This window comes from Mastomys coucha, unplaced genomic scaffold (assembly GCF_008632895.1).
Source record: "Mastomys coucha isolate ucsf_1 unplaced genomic scaffold, UCSF_Mcou_1 pScaffold5, whole genome shotgun sequence".
Classification (NCBI taxonomy): domain Eukaryota; kingdom Metazoa; phylum Chordata; class Mammalia; order Rodentia; family Muridae; genus Mastomys; species Mastomys coucha.
In genome coordinates, this window is record NW_022196911.1 from 68,281,047 (window position 1) to 68,296,781 (window position 15,735).

At 42.9% G+C, this 15,735-nt stretch overlaps 1 protein-coding gene across 2 annotated transcripts in view; it reads left to right on the forward strand.

The window, feature by feature from the left end:
• Positions 1–15,735, forward strand: part of Zzef1 (zinc finger ZZ-type and EF-hand domain containing 1) — a 132,538-nt gene that overhangs the window by 65,366 nt on the left and 51,437 nt on the right. For both annotated transcript variants that reach the window (XM_031354332.1, XM_031354333.1), the window contains exons 19-29: positions 3,851–4,010; positions 4,687–4,808; positions 4,908–5,030; positions 5,795–5,961; positions 6,041–6,122; positions 6,575–6,776; positions 8,079–8,227; positions 9,782–10,022; positions 12,473–12,552; positions 13,847–13,940; positions 14,915–15,377. In XM_031354332.1, coding sequence (XP_031210192.1) covers positions 3,851–4,010; positions 4,687–4,808; positions 4,908–5,030; positions 5,795–5,961; positions 6,041–6,122; positions 6,575–6,776; positions 8,079–8,227; positions 9,782–10,022; positions 12,473–12,552; positions 13,847–13,940; positions 14,915–15,377 — 1,883 coding nt within the window. The remainder of the gene's footprint in view (positions 1–3,850; positions 4,011–4,686; positions 4,809–4,907; positions 5,031–5,794; positions 5,962–6,040; positions 6,123–6,574; positions 6,777–8,078; positions 8,228–9,781; positions 10,023–12,472; positions 12,553–13,846; positions 13,941–14,914; positions 15,378–15,735) is intronic.

Here is a 15,735-nt window from a genome sequence, read left to right on the forward strand (position 1 = left end):
AGATTCCTCTGGGTGTTGTGGGACTGGCTGCGGAGCTTGCGCCCAAGGTCTGCTCTGGACCCCAACCCCGGTTTGTTTGTTTAATTCATTGTTTTTTGATGTTTTGAGTTTTTCTTTAAAGATGTATTTTATTTATTTTATGCATATGAATACACACTGTAGCTGTACAGATAGTTGTGAGCCTTTCATCTGGTTGTTGGGAATTGACTTTTTTTTTTAGGACCTCTGCTCCCTCTAGTCAACCCTGCTCACTCTGTTCAGCCCTGCTTGCTCCAATCGGTAGCCCCACTCGTTCAGTCCCTGCTTGCTCCAGCCCAAAGATTTATTTATTACTATACATAAGTGTACTTTAGTTGTCTTCAGATGCACCAGAAGAGAGTGTCAGATCTCATTATAGGTGGTTGTGAGCCACCATGTGGTTGCTGGGATTTGAACTCAGGACCTTCAGAAGAGCAGTCAGTGCTCTTACCGCTGAGCCATCTCGCCAGCCCATTTTTGGTTTTTTAATGCAGTCTCATCTAACCCAGACTAGCTTACTGAGAATGACTTCAAATTTGTGATTCTTCTGCTTCCACCTCCTATGTGCTTTGATTATAGGTAGCATGTGCCAACACACCCAATTTATGCACTTCTGGGGATGAAATGCAGGGTTTTATGGTGTCAGGCAACTGACATACAAACTGAGCCACATCCTAGCCCTTATCTCCCCAGTTTTTAGTGCTTTCCTGTTACTAGTTTGTTACTAAAACCATCTACAGTAGTAAGCTAATGGGGCAGTTCCCTTCTCTTATAGTCCTTACCGAGCATGTAGTCTAACTGAGTCACCAGTGGTCCCAGCTCCACTGAGGCTGACCACTGTCTAACTACCATGTCTTCAAACTAATTCATTTCTGTCATTACAGTCACTCTGTTTTTGACGTTGTGCTGTCATTTTTCTGGACTCTTCTGCTGTCCCTGAATCTTCCTTATAAAACTCACTCTAGCTGGGCAGTGGTAGCGCCTGCCTTTAATCCCAGCACTTGGGAGGCAGAGGCATTCGGATTTCTGAGTTCAAGGCCAGCCTGGTCTACAGAGTGAGTTCTAGGACAGCTCACTCTAACTACTTGTTACCAATATGTGCCACTGCTCACTCTAGTGTCCACCTCTGTTTCTGCCATTTCCCCTGCCTTGCAGCTCATCTCCATCCTGTATGTTCCTCAGATGGGAGTCTTTTCAAACTCTTGCTCTCCCTAGTCCTGCTGAGATAGAGAACTTCAGGGGTCCCACTGGGCTTCCCTTTGCTGACTGTGCTTCCTGTGGGAGGAATTGCTAAATGTTGGAGCCAGGACTAAAATCTGGGCTGTCTTGTCCTCTTGTCAAAAGGTCATACTTGTAAGCTGTAGGTAGAGAAATGAGGTGGTATTTTTTGCCAAAGAATTCCCTGTAAGCCTTAGCACTTGGATATCACTGCTTACCCTGTCAGCCCTCGCACATCTGATGGAGTTGGATTACACTGAGCCTTCTAGGCAGAATTCAATAAGCTACTAGCATAGTTCCCTGAGATACTGATGATTATACAAGAGAGGTAGAGTTGGATTAGGTAAAAGTGGTCAGAACTGCTTACCTGAAGTTTTCTCCTAAGTCTGTTAATTCATCTGTATCTACTGGATGCCTGCTGCTGTGTCAAGGCCCTGAGCCAGGCACAAGGGATATAGTGATAGAGGACCCCAGTGTGGAGAGCCGAAGACATGCCACTAGTCTCACTATGCAGTCATGGGTATGTGGGAGGGGCTGGGAAGCACACCTAGCCTTAGCTAGAGGGGTTTGGAAGGCGCTTTGGAGAAGGTGATGCTAGAGCCCGAGAGAGACAAAACCTAGAGAAGATGGAGACAGTGTAGGCAGAGGGGGCCTGCGACAGACAGATGGGGAGGAACAGGTGCTTGAAGAGAGGAGTAGCGGTGTGTGAACTTGAGGTGAGAGACAGAGCTGCACACTCAAAAAGGAGTCAGTGCTGGGGTTGTAAGATATTACACACTGATGGTAGTTGAAGCTATGACTGGACATCTTTTGGGCAACTGGGGGACATCTGCAAAGAAAGGACAGCTGCAAGAGCAGGAAAGAGTCATGGGCAGGATTTCAAGAGAGCTGCAGCTCAAGGAGGAGGAAAAGTGAGGGCACGAGTGAACAAGTGTCTGAGGGACGGGGAAAAGCTGTGCCCTTCAGGTGATAACTGGCACTTCTGAGTATCCCCAGAAGCAAAAGAATGAGATACAGAAGCAAAACCACAATAAATAAGGCACTTGTAAATTTTTAAAGTTTATTTCTTTATCTTATGGGTGTGAGTATTTTCCCTGAATGTTTGTATTGTTCATGACATGCATGCCTGGTGTACTTGGAGGCCAAAAGAGGATATTGGAGGCAGGTATTGGTGCCACATGCCTTTAATCCCAGCACTTGGGAGGCAGAGACAGTCAGATCTCTGAGTTCGAGGCCAGCCTGGTCTACATAGTGAGTTCTAGGACAGCCAGTCTACACAGAGAAACCCTGTTACAAAAATAAAAACAAAAACAAAAGAGTATTGGATTCCTTAGAACTGGAGTTACAGATGATTGTATTGAACCTAGGTCCTTTGCAAGAGCAACAAGTAGTCTCAACCACTGAACCAACTCAGCTTTCCACCCTTTAAAAAAGAAAGTAGAGACAGGTGAGGTGGCACAGGCCTTTAATCCCAGCACTTGGGAGGCAGAGGCAGGTGGATTTCTGAGTTCAAGGCCCACCTAGTCTACAGAGTGAGTTCCAGGACAACCAGGGCGACACAGAGAAACCATATCTTGAAAAACCAAAATAAATAAATGAGTAAACAAACAAATAAAACTGGGTCTCATGCTCTGGCTGGTCTGAAACTCCCAGAAATACACCTACCTCTGCCTCTTAAGTGCTAGAATTAAAATTGGATATAGAAATTTCCAGCTATAAAGGTGCTTTTTAGAATGAGGAGAATGGACTGATGCAGGAGAGGAAGGATGGATAGATGGATGGATGGATGAAACACACACACACTCCTCTCTTTTTAAGGTCTGATCTGTCTGAAGTCTGGGCCTCCTGCCACTAGCTCTTTGATGGCTTAGTTTTCGCTCTCCTCTCTAAATGGAGCCAACATAATTTCGTTTGGGTTCACTGGTTTTCATTTGGGTTCACTGGTTTCCTTTCTTTCCTTCCTTGTTATTTTTATACAGAGTGTTTGGTTTGCCTTACAGAATCATATGCATACAATCCTCTGTGACATATTTTGCTTTAATGAGCATTAGTTCTGAGATTCATTAATGTTGATATATGTGCTGTCTTTCATTTTTGTCCAATAGCCTTTATGACATGTCATAATTTATGTTTTACTTTAGAAAAATAAATTATTTGGTTCTAGCTTGGCAAAGTTGATTCCACAATGGTGCCAATATAAATATACCTTTGATCTGATGTATAAGACTTTATCTCTAGAGGTCAGGTGACCCCCTCAAAGCTTCAAGAACAGAGATGGTGATTAGACAGTCCATAGAAAGACAAAGTTAGCTTGGGTTAGAAGAAATTTGATCAAATACCCAGGAAGATCCAAAAAGAGAGAAGAAATATGAAGATATAAGAGAAGGAAGAGATCAGCAATGGGATAGGTTCCTTGGGGTGCAGAAATGGATGGCCTGTGGAAGAAAACTGTTTGTAGGGGGCGTTTGCATAAAGCCATCTTCTTTGCTTTGCTACTGGATTGACTATTCCCCATGCACATGGTTTGGGGTATGTTTGTTTCTAGTGACAGTCACTCTGGCAGAAATATCTCACTGTGGTCTCTGAATAGTCTTGTCTGTCTGCTTTCTTGCAGTGTGAGTTGCTGATGCTCAATCGGGCCCATGGGGCAGTTGGCTCCGTGCTCTTCTCCCTGTTTTGGTCTGTGCAAGGCAGCCTGCTCTCCTGGTGCTTCCTGCAGCTCAAGAGCACAGAAGCCACAGCCAAAGAGCTCGCCATGGATCTTATTGAAAAATGTGAGTGTCAGCAGTTCATAACCACAGACAGGTTTCTGAGTTTGACCTGGCAGGAACACTCTTCCTCAGTAACTCGTGTACTCATGTATCGGTGTGCATGTGGCTTTCTGTATCACAGCCTCTTAGCCGGGCTGATTTTATCTTTTTCCTTCTTTAAGACAGTCTCACTACTATCCCAGGCTAACCTCAGACTCAACAGTTTTCTGCCTCAGGCCCATAGTGCTAGATTACAGGCATGCGCCTCCATGACTTGCATAACTTCACTGAGAGAAATGTTATCTCCACTTCCCTGAAAAGTAACAAGAACAAAGGCATAACTAACTTTAATAGCAACCTTTACTGACATTTGGACTGCTTTCCCTCCCAAAAGCATTTGCCTGACGGCTAACAATCTCATCTGATGCAGAACCCCTAGCTTCTGTATCCCTCTAGAGCAGTGGTTTTCAATGACCTAATGAGAAATGGCATGGTGACCCCAACCATAAAAGTATTTTTATTGCTACTTCATAACTAATTCTGCTACTGTTATAAATGGTAACATAAATATGTATTTTCCCATGGTCTTAACTAACCACAGGTTGAGAATCACTGCTCTATAGCTTCATTTCTGATGACAATTAAGCAAGTGATGTTTTTTCTATATTAAATATTAACTTCTCCCTTTATGTTTTGATAGATGTGGGACAGTTTCTGGCAAGCATGAGAGTGATTTTGGAGTCTCTTTTGTCACAGTATAGTGGAAAGACCATAGTAGAAAAATTATGTAATTCGGTGTTTTCCATGGCAGCTCGTCAACTGGTAAGAGAAAATGGTGGCTGTTTATAATAAGTAGAGAGGAGTGTTTAGCCCAGAGATAATCTGAGGTGTATGCTAAGCCCTCTATTCATCCCCCTGCAGGTCATCTTCCTGTTAGACTTCTGCACCTTAGACGTGTCCCACTGCACACTCCTAAGAGAGTTCAGCACCCTCACAGAGCTGTTGAAGAAGCTGTGCAGTGACTCTGAAGGAGGCCTGAGCAAGGTGACTCAAGGTGGCCCTTGACCCTGCATTTTCTCCTCCTAGGAGAGAGTGACTGCTCTGATTGATGTCCCACATGTAGGTCAGTTCTTCCAACAAGGGTAGTAAGCACTGACTCTTGTTGATTTGTCAGCATCAGCATCAGAAAACAGACCCAAAGGAAGCTATTCAACCAATAGAATATGAAATTACATAAAATTCATAGCAGTGAATACTCAGCTGAAGTGTAGACGACTTCAAAGACAAATTGGACTTGGAAATCTCTTGTTTATTTTTCAGTATACAACGTTTTTAATGGTCTTCACTCCACAACAGCCCTATGGCAATAGATAAGACATATATATACATTTAATAGGTTTAAAAGAGAGTCAGAGAAGAGGGCAGAAGTCTCAGATATGCCAGGATCCCAAATAAGATTGTTAAGCCTATTGAAACTTGCAAATTCAGGGGCTTTGTTGCTTTTGTTTTTGTTCTTTTCTCCACTGAAAAGTCATACTATAATCATTTGTAAGAAATCATTCTATCCTAGCTAAAGACAGAATGTAGTCACAGAGCCTCTGGAATATAGTAAAAGTGAGTGTGTGCTGTATGGAGTGGTGAACAAGTGTTGGTATCTATATGGATTGCAAGGTCATGCCTTTTAACCCTGCCCAGTGGCCTTTCAGAGCTATTAGAGCCCATGCTCCCACAGTTCTGATAAGCAGTCTGCTATACCAGCTGGGGTGGAGTGATTTGAGCTGTTTTCTCTGACTCATTTGTCTTCCTAGTTGGATGTGGAGACCTGGCAGCAGGAGCAGCCTGTGGTATTACATACCTGGACCAAGGAGTCTACCCACAACTATGAAAATAACTGCCACGAAGTGTCTGTCTTTGTTAGCCCAGGGGCAACTTATTTTGAAGTGGAATTTGATGAGAGGTGTGAGACTGAGAAAAGGTGAGACTCACAGGTTCCTTTCTCAAGCAACAGTGGGTCAGAAAGAAGCAAAGGAAGTAATGGGACTGTGTCTTCACAGGTATGATTATTTGGAATTTACTGACTCTAGAGGTGGGAAGACACGCTATGACACCAAAGTTGGGACTTATAAATGGCCCAAGGTGAGTGGCATTCCCAGAAGGAAGTGAAGTACCCCTTTTGGTAGTTTTTTTTCCCTTTTGTTAGTCCTCGGAACAATAGAACTATCATTCTTGACCCGTGGAGCCAGGAAAAGGGCCCAGAATCGAGCTCCCAGTTAGTTTTGCTTGGTCTCTGGGCAGGAGGTTGGGAGCAGAAGCCTACATAAGCATGGTCACTGGCTGGGAAGGTTGCAGACAGGTGGTCACTCAAGGTTTGCCAAGCTCAGCAGCCACTTTCTCCCCATTTTGCTTCTGTGTGAATGCAGTTATGAATGTTGGGGCTTAGTTGCACCTTTGTACATTTCTCTTTTAGTAGTTTAGACTTCTGGAAATAGAGACCCCTTCTTAAATGTTTTAAATTTTGAATTGCTTGCTGACAACTGAGGTGGAGCCCCCTGCCATCCCTTTGACCACATGACTTCGTTTGTCTCTAGAAAGTGACCTTTAAGGATGGTCCTCGGCTGCAGTTCCTCTTTCATTCTGACAGCAGTAACAATGAGTGGGGCTACAAGTTCACTGTCACTGCCTATGGTCTGCCTGATGTTGCTGTGTCTTGGGGTTTGGACTTGCAACTCCTTGTCTCCCGACTGATGGGGCGCCTTGCTTCCCAGTGCATGGCACTCAAGTCAGTGCACCGTAAGTCCACAGCCTGTCTCCTTCCTTCTTCAGAGCCACGTTGAAGAGCACGGGGGGACTCTTATACGTGGGCTTCACGTAAGACAGAGTGAGGTATTACATTCCCTGTCAGTTTCTTCTACACACTTGACACCATTGTCTGGAAAGTTCTTGACTTAGGCTCTAGCTCTCATCACAGAGGTACCACTCAGTCTTCTGTCCATGGAGTGGACAAGAAGCCAGGTTTTGTTTTGTTTTTTTGTTTTTGGTTTTTTGTTTTTTGTTTTTGGTTTTTGGTTTTTGGTTTTTGGTTTTTGGTTTTTTGAGACAGGGTTACTCTGTATAGCCCTGGCTGTCCTGGAACTCACTCTGTAGACCAGGCTGGCCTAGAACTCAGAAATCCACCTGCCTCTGCCTCCCAAGTGCTGGGATCAAAGGCATGTGCCACCACCGCCCAGCTAAGAAGCCAGGTTTTAGCAAGCATAGTGATTTTTATTTTGTAAAAATATTTAAGTATACTCCAGTCAGAGCAGAGATATCGGATCAAATAACTGCGTGCCCTGTAAGTGGATATTTATGTTTTCTGCAGATACAGAAATAATGGCTTTGTCTTAAAATAATTTAACTTGTTATTAAATTCATCAAAGATTTGGGATAAATCTTTTTAAGACTTACAGAACAAATCTTTCTGTTTTCAGGCCTGGTGATTCACATCTTAAATTCCAGCACTCAGGAGGTAGAGACAGGTAGATCTCTTGAGTTTGAGGTCAGCCTGGTCTACATAGTGAGTTCTAGGACATATAATGAGACTCTGTCTCAGAAAATCTTTTTCTGTTTTATTATCTTTTAAATATCATTTCTTAAGTTTTTCCCATTGTAAAAGTAAAATGTCACAGAGAAATGACACACTGGAAAACAAAACAACCACACAAACCCAGAATACTAGAAACCTCTCCCTCCTCACACCTGAAGATGACTGTGCTCAGCGCCTATATACCTTCCTAAACTTTGCTTCTGTGTTTAATTATGTTGTGTGAAAACAGCTGTATAAGTAGTGAGTGTTTTTCTATGATTAGAATTCCTCCCTGGCCCAGCAGGCCTGGCAGGTGGTTCACACCACATTTTCCACTTGCAGAGAGGATTTACTCTCAGGCTGAGCCTCGGTGTGTGCTTATGAGGTGGCTCAGTTCCACGCTCAGAGGTATAGGGGAATTTCCTCCATTTTTTTTTTTTTTTTTTAATTTTCTAAATTGTCTTTGTCAGCTCACAATTTTTTGTATTAAATTAAGAACAGAACTCTCATGAGCCACCCTTTCTCTACAGAGTTGGGCAGTAACATGGCAGTATCCCAGGCAAAAGTGACTTCAGTCCTGAACTCTCCATTGTGGAAACCTGTCTTCAGGCATCAGATTTGTCCAGAGTTGGAATTGGAAGCAAGCTGGCCCACTCACCCACACCAGGATGGAAAGGAGGTATTTACTTTCCTGACACTGTTCTGTTTGGGTGGGGTTTGTGCCTCGATCCACTACCTTAAGTTATAAACCTCTGTGGGCTGCCAGCTCCTTGAGGCTGAGGCTGCTGTTGTTATTTTTATCCTAACTGTACAACAGGACCTGAATACACTGTGTGTCTGGAAGTGTGGAATGAATGACTGATGAAGTATAGTCGGTGTTCAGTGAGTCTCTCTCAGTGTTCCCTCACAGACGGGGGCTGTGCTTCTGGTGCCTGCAGGGTCACACTTTAAATGACCGCTGTCTCCTATCCCCCACTAAACAGTAGCACTTGGTTTAGGTGTATAATATTTTTTATATGGAACAAGTTTGTCCCCTGTCTCTACTTGTTTCCCATTCCTCTCTTTTCCTCCTTCTCTACTCTCTTTCTCCTTCCCAAGTTACCCCATGATTTATTTCCAAACCCAGTGGCTCTTCCTCTTCTAGTGTCCATGCTCTCTTCTCTGTAAAATCTCCTGTCCATGATGGCTCAGTGTCTTCTCACTAGCTGCTTTTGCTTCGTTGTCCTTTCCCTCCTTCTCTAAAGGGCCAGTTGCATTCAGGCTTCCTTTTCTGTCCCATACTCACCCAAAGCTTCATCTTTTCAGTCCTTGACTACTGTGGCACCTGTGGGGAAAATCCCATAATCCCTCTGGAACTTTCTTTTCCAGACTCTGGTCCTTCTCTTATGGATTTCCTCTTCTACACCCTGCCTCCAAAGTGTGAAACTAGAATGTCTCCCCAGCAGAGTGTTCAGTGGTCATTATTTGCCCAGACCTCAACCACTGCTCCATAACCTTCTTCATTACTGCCCTGTTCTTGCCCTTCTATGCAGTCAGCTACAAGCCCTGTAGATTCTTCCTTATGATGTGCATCTCTGCTCTTTCCTCTGTCTCCATCTTTATCCAAGCCCTCTCTTTGCACCTGCATTATTACATCAGGACATACCAAGATTTTTTGTTTTGTTTTGTTTTGTTTTTATTTTTAATCACTGCATTATCTTGTCATTCCACTGCCAAGCACCATTAATGGCTGGCTCCCCATTGCTCACAGGGTGAAGTCTAAACTCCTCAGTGTGACAGTCAAGGCTCTCTGCAGTCTCCTTTCACCTTACCTATCTGACTCTAGTTCCCACCACTCCCCAGCTGAGACTTCAGGCCAGGTCAGTCTCCCCGCTGACTCTTAACCTCTGCGAATGGTTGTGTGTCAGGGCCAAGGCATCCCTTCCTTTAGTGTCCATCCCTAAGCCTGTGTTCTTCAGGAGGCTTTTCTCAGTTGCTCTGACCTGCCAGGAGCCTCCTCTAAGGATTTGGCACTGGGTGATCTTTTGCTTTATGGTAGTGATAGTTTTGATGCTCTAAGGTTTTATTTTTGTTTGCTTTTTAAACCTGTACATCTGTCTGGTCTCCCAAATAAATTTAAGCTTCCTGAGAGCATGCACCATGTTTTTACTTCTGCTTTATCCTAGTAGGTACTCATTGGATTTTTTTTTCCAAATGAATGTGTTAAATGTGATGGATCCTCTCTTGTTCCTAGGTCAAGAACATCCCTGATGATCCCTGCCGCCATTTTCTCCTTGATTTTGCCCAGTCAGAGCCTGCTCAGAACTTCTGTGGGCCATATTCAGAACTTTTCAAAGGATTCATACAGGCATGTAGAAAACAGGCCCCAAAGACAGATATAGTTGCTGGTTCCACTATTGATCAAGCTGTGAACGCCACCTTTGCCGCTCTGGTGTATCGCACTCCAGATTTATATGAGAAGCTGCAAAAATATGGTAACTCATATTACAGGGAATATGTTTGATCTGAAGGCTAATTACTAAGGTTTAAGGCCCATCTAAGTGAGAATCTAGGAATATTTGAAGATACTAGCCCGTATCTGTAACCTAATCTTGTCAGTTCTACTTTGCCAGTTAAGAGATTAATGGTTAATTTATAATGAGCTCCTAGCAGCTTACAGTGTGTGTCAGGTAACTATGATCTGCAAAATTGGCAGGTAGTTTATCCATACGTCCCATTGAAAAGTGCCAAGAAATTCAATTGAAAGAAAACATAGCTCATAGCCCCAGCTCCAGCATGCTCAGACAACCTTTCTGCACTTCCTTTCCTCATTGTCCACAAGGAGGGAGGGTCTCTACATCTTTATTCAGAGAAAAGCATTTTAAACCCTACAGAAAGCTGAGGTTTGGGTTTCCCAAGCACTCTGGCAGAGTTGGTGGTCTTTCCAGTGCTGATACAGAAAGCAGGAGCAGATTCTTGCTGTATCAGAGCATGGGACTGGCTCCTGCCCTTACCACATGTTGTGATCACTGGGACCTGTGGGGCTCAGACCTTTAGCTCTGTCTTTATTTCCCCTTTGCCAAAATAACTCAGCCATTCCTCACGTCTTTATGTATTTTTAAAAAGCTACTCAAACAAAACTGTGTTAAGCCATGAATGATATGTGGAAGTGTATATATATATCTTTACTGAGCAATGGGTAAGGGGTTATCTGCATGTTTTGGGGAAAGAAGTTCTGTGTTTTTGTAGTCAAATTACAGTAAGGAAGTTGAACCATCTTTGTTACTTGAGGGACTTTTAAACTAGAGGGATGAAGACCCCATGGGTCAAAAGCTAAACACAGAAGATGTTGAGACAGGGGAGTATTCATATCATATGTGTTTGCAATAAGAACCACTTGATCAAGGAAAGGAACAGGAAGCCTCCTGGTATATACAGGTTATTTCTAGAGTATCTTTCCTTGGTGGTTGTTTTGGTTTTGGGATGCTAGGGACCAAGCACAGGCCCTTGTAATGCTAGGCAATCACTCTGCTACTGAACTGGATCCCTAGCCTTTCTAACCAGTTTGAAAGGGGCAAGTTTTGTCTTAATTCTTTCTACAATCATTTTTTTTTTTTTTAAAGGCAGGATCTCCCTCCATAGTCCTGGCTGGCCTGAAACTTTCTATAGGTCAGACTGGCCTCAAACTCACAAAGATCTGCCTGCCCCTGCAGTTATTACCATTCCTGGTCCTCAGTTACTGTCTTTATGATACAAACATCATACCTAGGAACCATTTAAGAGTTCTTCAGAACTGAACTACATTGAAAATGGTCTTTGTAACTGTTTTCCTCCTTGTTGTGTACAAATGGAGTTACTAATAGTCTTTTTGAGTTGCCTTAATTCCATGATATCATGGGGTGACCCCTTCTGAGTCAGGAAAATAGCATGACAGCCAACACTGTGTCTTTTTCCCAGCATTACACTCCTGCTGCCTGATGGAGAGCCTGCTTTACCCTGTTGTAGGATATTAGCTTTTGGTTTTGATGAGAAGCAGCAGACTTAAGAGATTTCTCTTAATTTGGGGGGAGGGTGGTATTTTCCTAATTAGAATAATTATATACATTCTTAGCGATGCTTACAAAGTAAAGAAAAATTAAAGTAATATGAACTACAATCTTATAATACCTCTGCAAACATTTTTCTGCATATCTACCTGGCCTTAAATATATTCACATGTGTATGTATTTATCCATCCTTGTTTTAAAGGTAGTCTTTTTAAAAATCAGATCATTTTGTTTCATAAACCACTTCCCATGTCAGTGTTTTTTTGTAGCTCTTGCCCAAGCTGGCTGGCTACCTGAGGAAGCCTCCCATCTCTGCCCCCTAGAACGCTGGGATCATTGTGCTTATGTAGCCAGACCTACTTTTTATGTTGATGTTGGCTATCCACAGTTTCTATACTAGTGTAATAAGTGTTCTTACTCACTGAGCCATCTGCCCAGTCACATGTAAAAGATTTTTGTTTGTTTTGTTTTGTTTTTCGAGATAGGATGTCTCTCTGTAGCCCTAGCTGTCCTAAACTCCCTCTGTAGACCAGACTGGCCTTGAACTCACAGAGATCTATTGCCTGCCTCTGCCTTCTGAGTGCTGGGATTAAAGGCATGCACCACCACCACTCAGCTGAGTTTTCTAAATTTATTTTAACATTAAAATAAATATATTTTTAACTTTTGGTATTCTTTGTCTTATTTTTCTACGTTTTGTGCACTTACTATTATTGCTGTTTCAGAAATTATTAGTTTGGGTGAGATTAGATTGAAATGACACAGAGGATGCAGTAGGCATTATGCCTTTCCTCTTTTGCCATCCCCAGTGTATGTCAAGAGAGGTGAAGCTCAGAAGCTTATGTGCCAGTAGCGCATGTGCCAGCTGAATGTAATCCCTTCCTTTCTTCTTTCCCTAGTAAACAGTGGCGGCAAGATAGCCCTAACTGAGGAGTTCGCTCAGGTGTATTCCCTGGCAGATGGGATTCGAATATGGATGGTAAGGCTTTCCTTCCCACGAAGGGACATACCTTAGATTTCTCCACTGTAGTAAACTAAACTTCAGAGTCATGAATAGATTCAAATTTAGAGTCCTTGGATCATAATTTGATAAGTGTTGAAAATGCTGAGTAACTCTTTATAACTCTAAAGGCTGTTTCTGGATACTGAGCAACCAGTGCTTGTTTCAGGAGAGGAAAGGCCCTTAGCATATTGTGGAATTGGTTCGGCAACAGTAACGTGGAAGAACCAAATGTCTCTTGGTTAGTTGTGTGTGCTTTCTTGTGGTGTGTGTGTGTGTGTGTGTGTGTGTGTGTGTGTGTGTGTATGTGTGTGTGTGTATGTGTGTGTGTGTTTGAGACAGGGACTCCTGTAGCCCTAGGCCTCAAATTCCCTATATTGCTGAGGCTGGCATTGAACTTCTAATCCTTCTGCCTGCTACCACTCAAGAGTATCTACAGAAGGAACAAAGCACTTTTAATTAAATTGGAAAGGCAAAGAGTATCTGAGAAAGTCAGCTACCACAAACAGTTCTGTTTAAAAGGGTTTAGCAATTGACTAGATATGTTGTAGATTGTACTTCTAGTATAGCCTAAAACTCCTGACAACTGAACAAGATGCTGCTGTTCTCTTTTGAGACTGTAGTCATTACATCAGATATACTTTAAAAAAGAAAAAGTCTTGTGTGTGTGTGTGTGTGTGTGTGCGTGTGCATGTGTGTGTGTGTGTGTGTGTGTGTGTGTATGACCCTTGCTGGAGCTGGTCCTTAATACCCTTCTCTGGAAAGGTGCATCACTTGGGAGTGTCATATTCAGAATAGAGTAGACTTAAGATTTTTGTCTGACCTGTACAGCAAATTAGATGTGCAACCCTAGTAAAACCCCATTTTTCTAGATCTCCACTTTTTTGTCTATACTATTGGCTTTAAAGAAAGGCCCCTCCAACAGCAGTGTTCTAGTTATTTGTTTGGTTGTGAGGTTCTGGGGATTAAACATAGGACCTCACACCTGCAGGGTAAGTGCTTTATCATTGAGCTATGGGTCTCTAGTCCTCAATTTTTAAAATAATGAAACCACAGATACAGATTTCTTTCAGATACCGCATAATGAGGAAGATTTCCTTTACTTCAAAGTCTCCTAGGACAAACAAGAACAGTTCAGACCTATGTCTTTGTTGGGTGGTTGCTAGGATGTCCTCCACTGCCTCAGCACCAGGTGCCTTTGAAGTAGTTTTCCATGGTTGCACTTCCTACTGTGTCTGACAGCTTAATTATGTGGCTTCTGTCATCTCCCCAGTTAGAGATGAAGCAGAAGTCCTTGCTGAGCCTGGGGAATGATTCAGAAGAAAAACGTGGTTTGGAAGCTGCAGAGGTGAACCCAGAAAGCCTGGGTGAGTGTACCAGTGACAGCTACCATAGCTGGGCCATTGTGTTTCCTTTCTGAACCTGGGAGCAAGCACTTCATCTTCCAGGTTATCTTAATTGAGCTTTGTTAACCTAGGGAAGTCAGAAAGGAAATGGAGCAGATGCCAGAGACAAGTTATTGTTCACCCACATGTTTCAAGTGAAGCATCTTTGTAATGGCTTCTCTTTTAGGAAATATTAAGTGCTTTTTAAGCTATATCTTGTTATGTTTTTAAAATGTGTACACATTGAGTAGCCATGGAAATGAAATAATTACTAATTTTTAAAATGCTATTATGGTTGTGATACTTTTAAAGATTGTTTTAAAATAATGTGCGCGTCTGCATGTGGGTATGTGCACAAATGCAGTGCCAATGGCATGTGTCAGGGCTTCTGGAACTAGAGTTACAGGAAGTTATAAACTGCTTGATGTGCATCTGAAAGTCAGACTCTGGTCCTCTGCAAGTACGGTGTGCACTGAGCCATCTCTCCAGCCTGGTTGTATTGTTCTTTAAAATCCTATGTTTATAACCCTAGTGTTATAAAATATTTACAGACGAATGTGCAATGCCTGGAAGCTGCATTGGAAACTACTGGGGAGATGGGAGTAGGGGACCAGGTTGGCTGTGAGTTGACAACTGATTACTGAGCTGAGTACTGGGCACGTGGCAGGGTCCTTCTACTTACTACACTACCTCTATATGGACTTGAAACGATCATTCCTATGAAACTTTTGAAAGGGCACTATACTCATGACAAGATCCTGATTTGTATTGTAAGATAAGACCAGACTCTTTTTAAGATAAGGTTCAGTTCTGTTAGTAGATGCACATGTTACAGCCTTTATGAAGGCTTTTCTTGCCATAAATTATGAAGTTTAAATATCTTATTTTTTCTCCAAAAGTAGATTGTAAGTTTAACTTTGACTTCTTCTTGTTTTGCTTCATTTTTTTTCATTTAGCAAAAGAATGTATTCAAAAAAGTCTCTTATTACTGAAATTTTTGCCCATGAGCAAAAGTTCAAAAGAAAACTGTGACAAGTTGGTACCTGTTGATGAAACTGATCATCTCCAGCCACTTGATAGACGCCAGAGGACAAGCTCTGTGGTGGAAGAACATTTCCAAGGTTCCGCATCCCCTACAGAAGCAGCCACCCCAGCTGTAGGTGACAGGAGTCCTGCCTTGGAGATCCAGCCGAAGCTACTGCCCAGCAGTGGCCCCTCTGTTGCAGAAGTGTCTACAGCTGAAGAGCCCTCATCACCATCCACACCCACCCGGCGGCCTCCCTTCACCCGAGGGCGACTCCGGCTGCTCTCTTTCAGATCTATGGAGGAGACCAGGCCAGTCCCCACAGTCAAGGAGAAATACCCCGTGCTGAAGGATGTCATGGACTTCATTAAAGACCAGTCACTCTCACATGAGAGGTGAGCCAGTCATTTCCTTCTAGCACTTTCCCAAGTCATAGGTACCCAGTCTAGTCAAAGGCTTGAAGTTCATGTTTAACATGAACAAATCAGGGGTAGGGGAGAAAATATAATCAAAATATAGTACATAAAAATTTTTAAATAAAAAATTAAATAAAATGATCCAATATACTTATGGTACGTACAGACTTGTCTTAGAATATGCAGAATAAAAAACTTGTGCTGAACAGTGGTGGCACACACCTTTATTCCTAGCACTTGGGAGGCAGAGGCAGGTGGATTTCCAAGTTTGAGGCCAGCTTGGTCTACAGAGTGAGTTCCAGGACAGTCAGGGCTACACAGAGAAACCCTGTCTCAA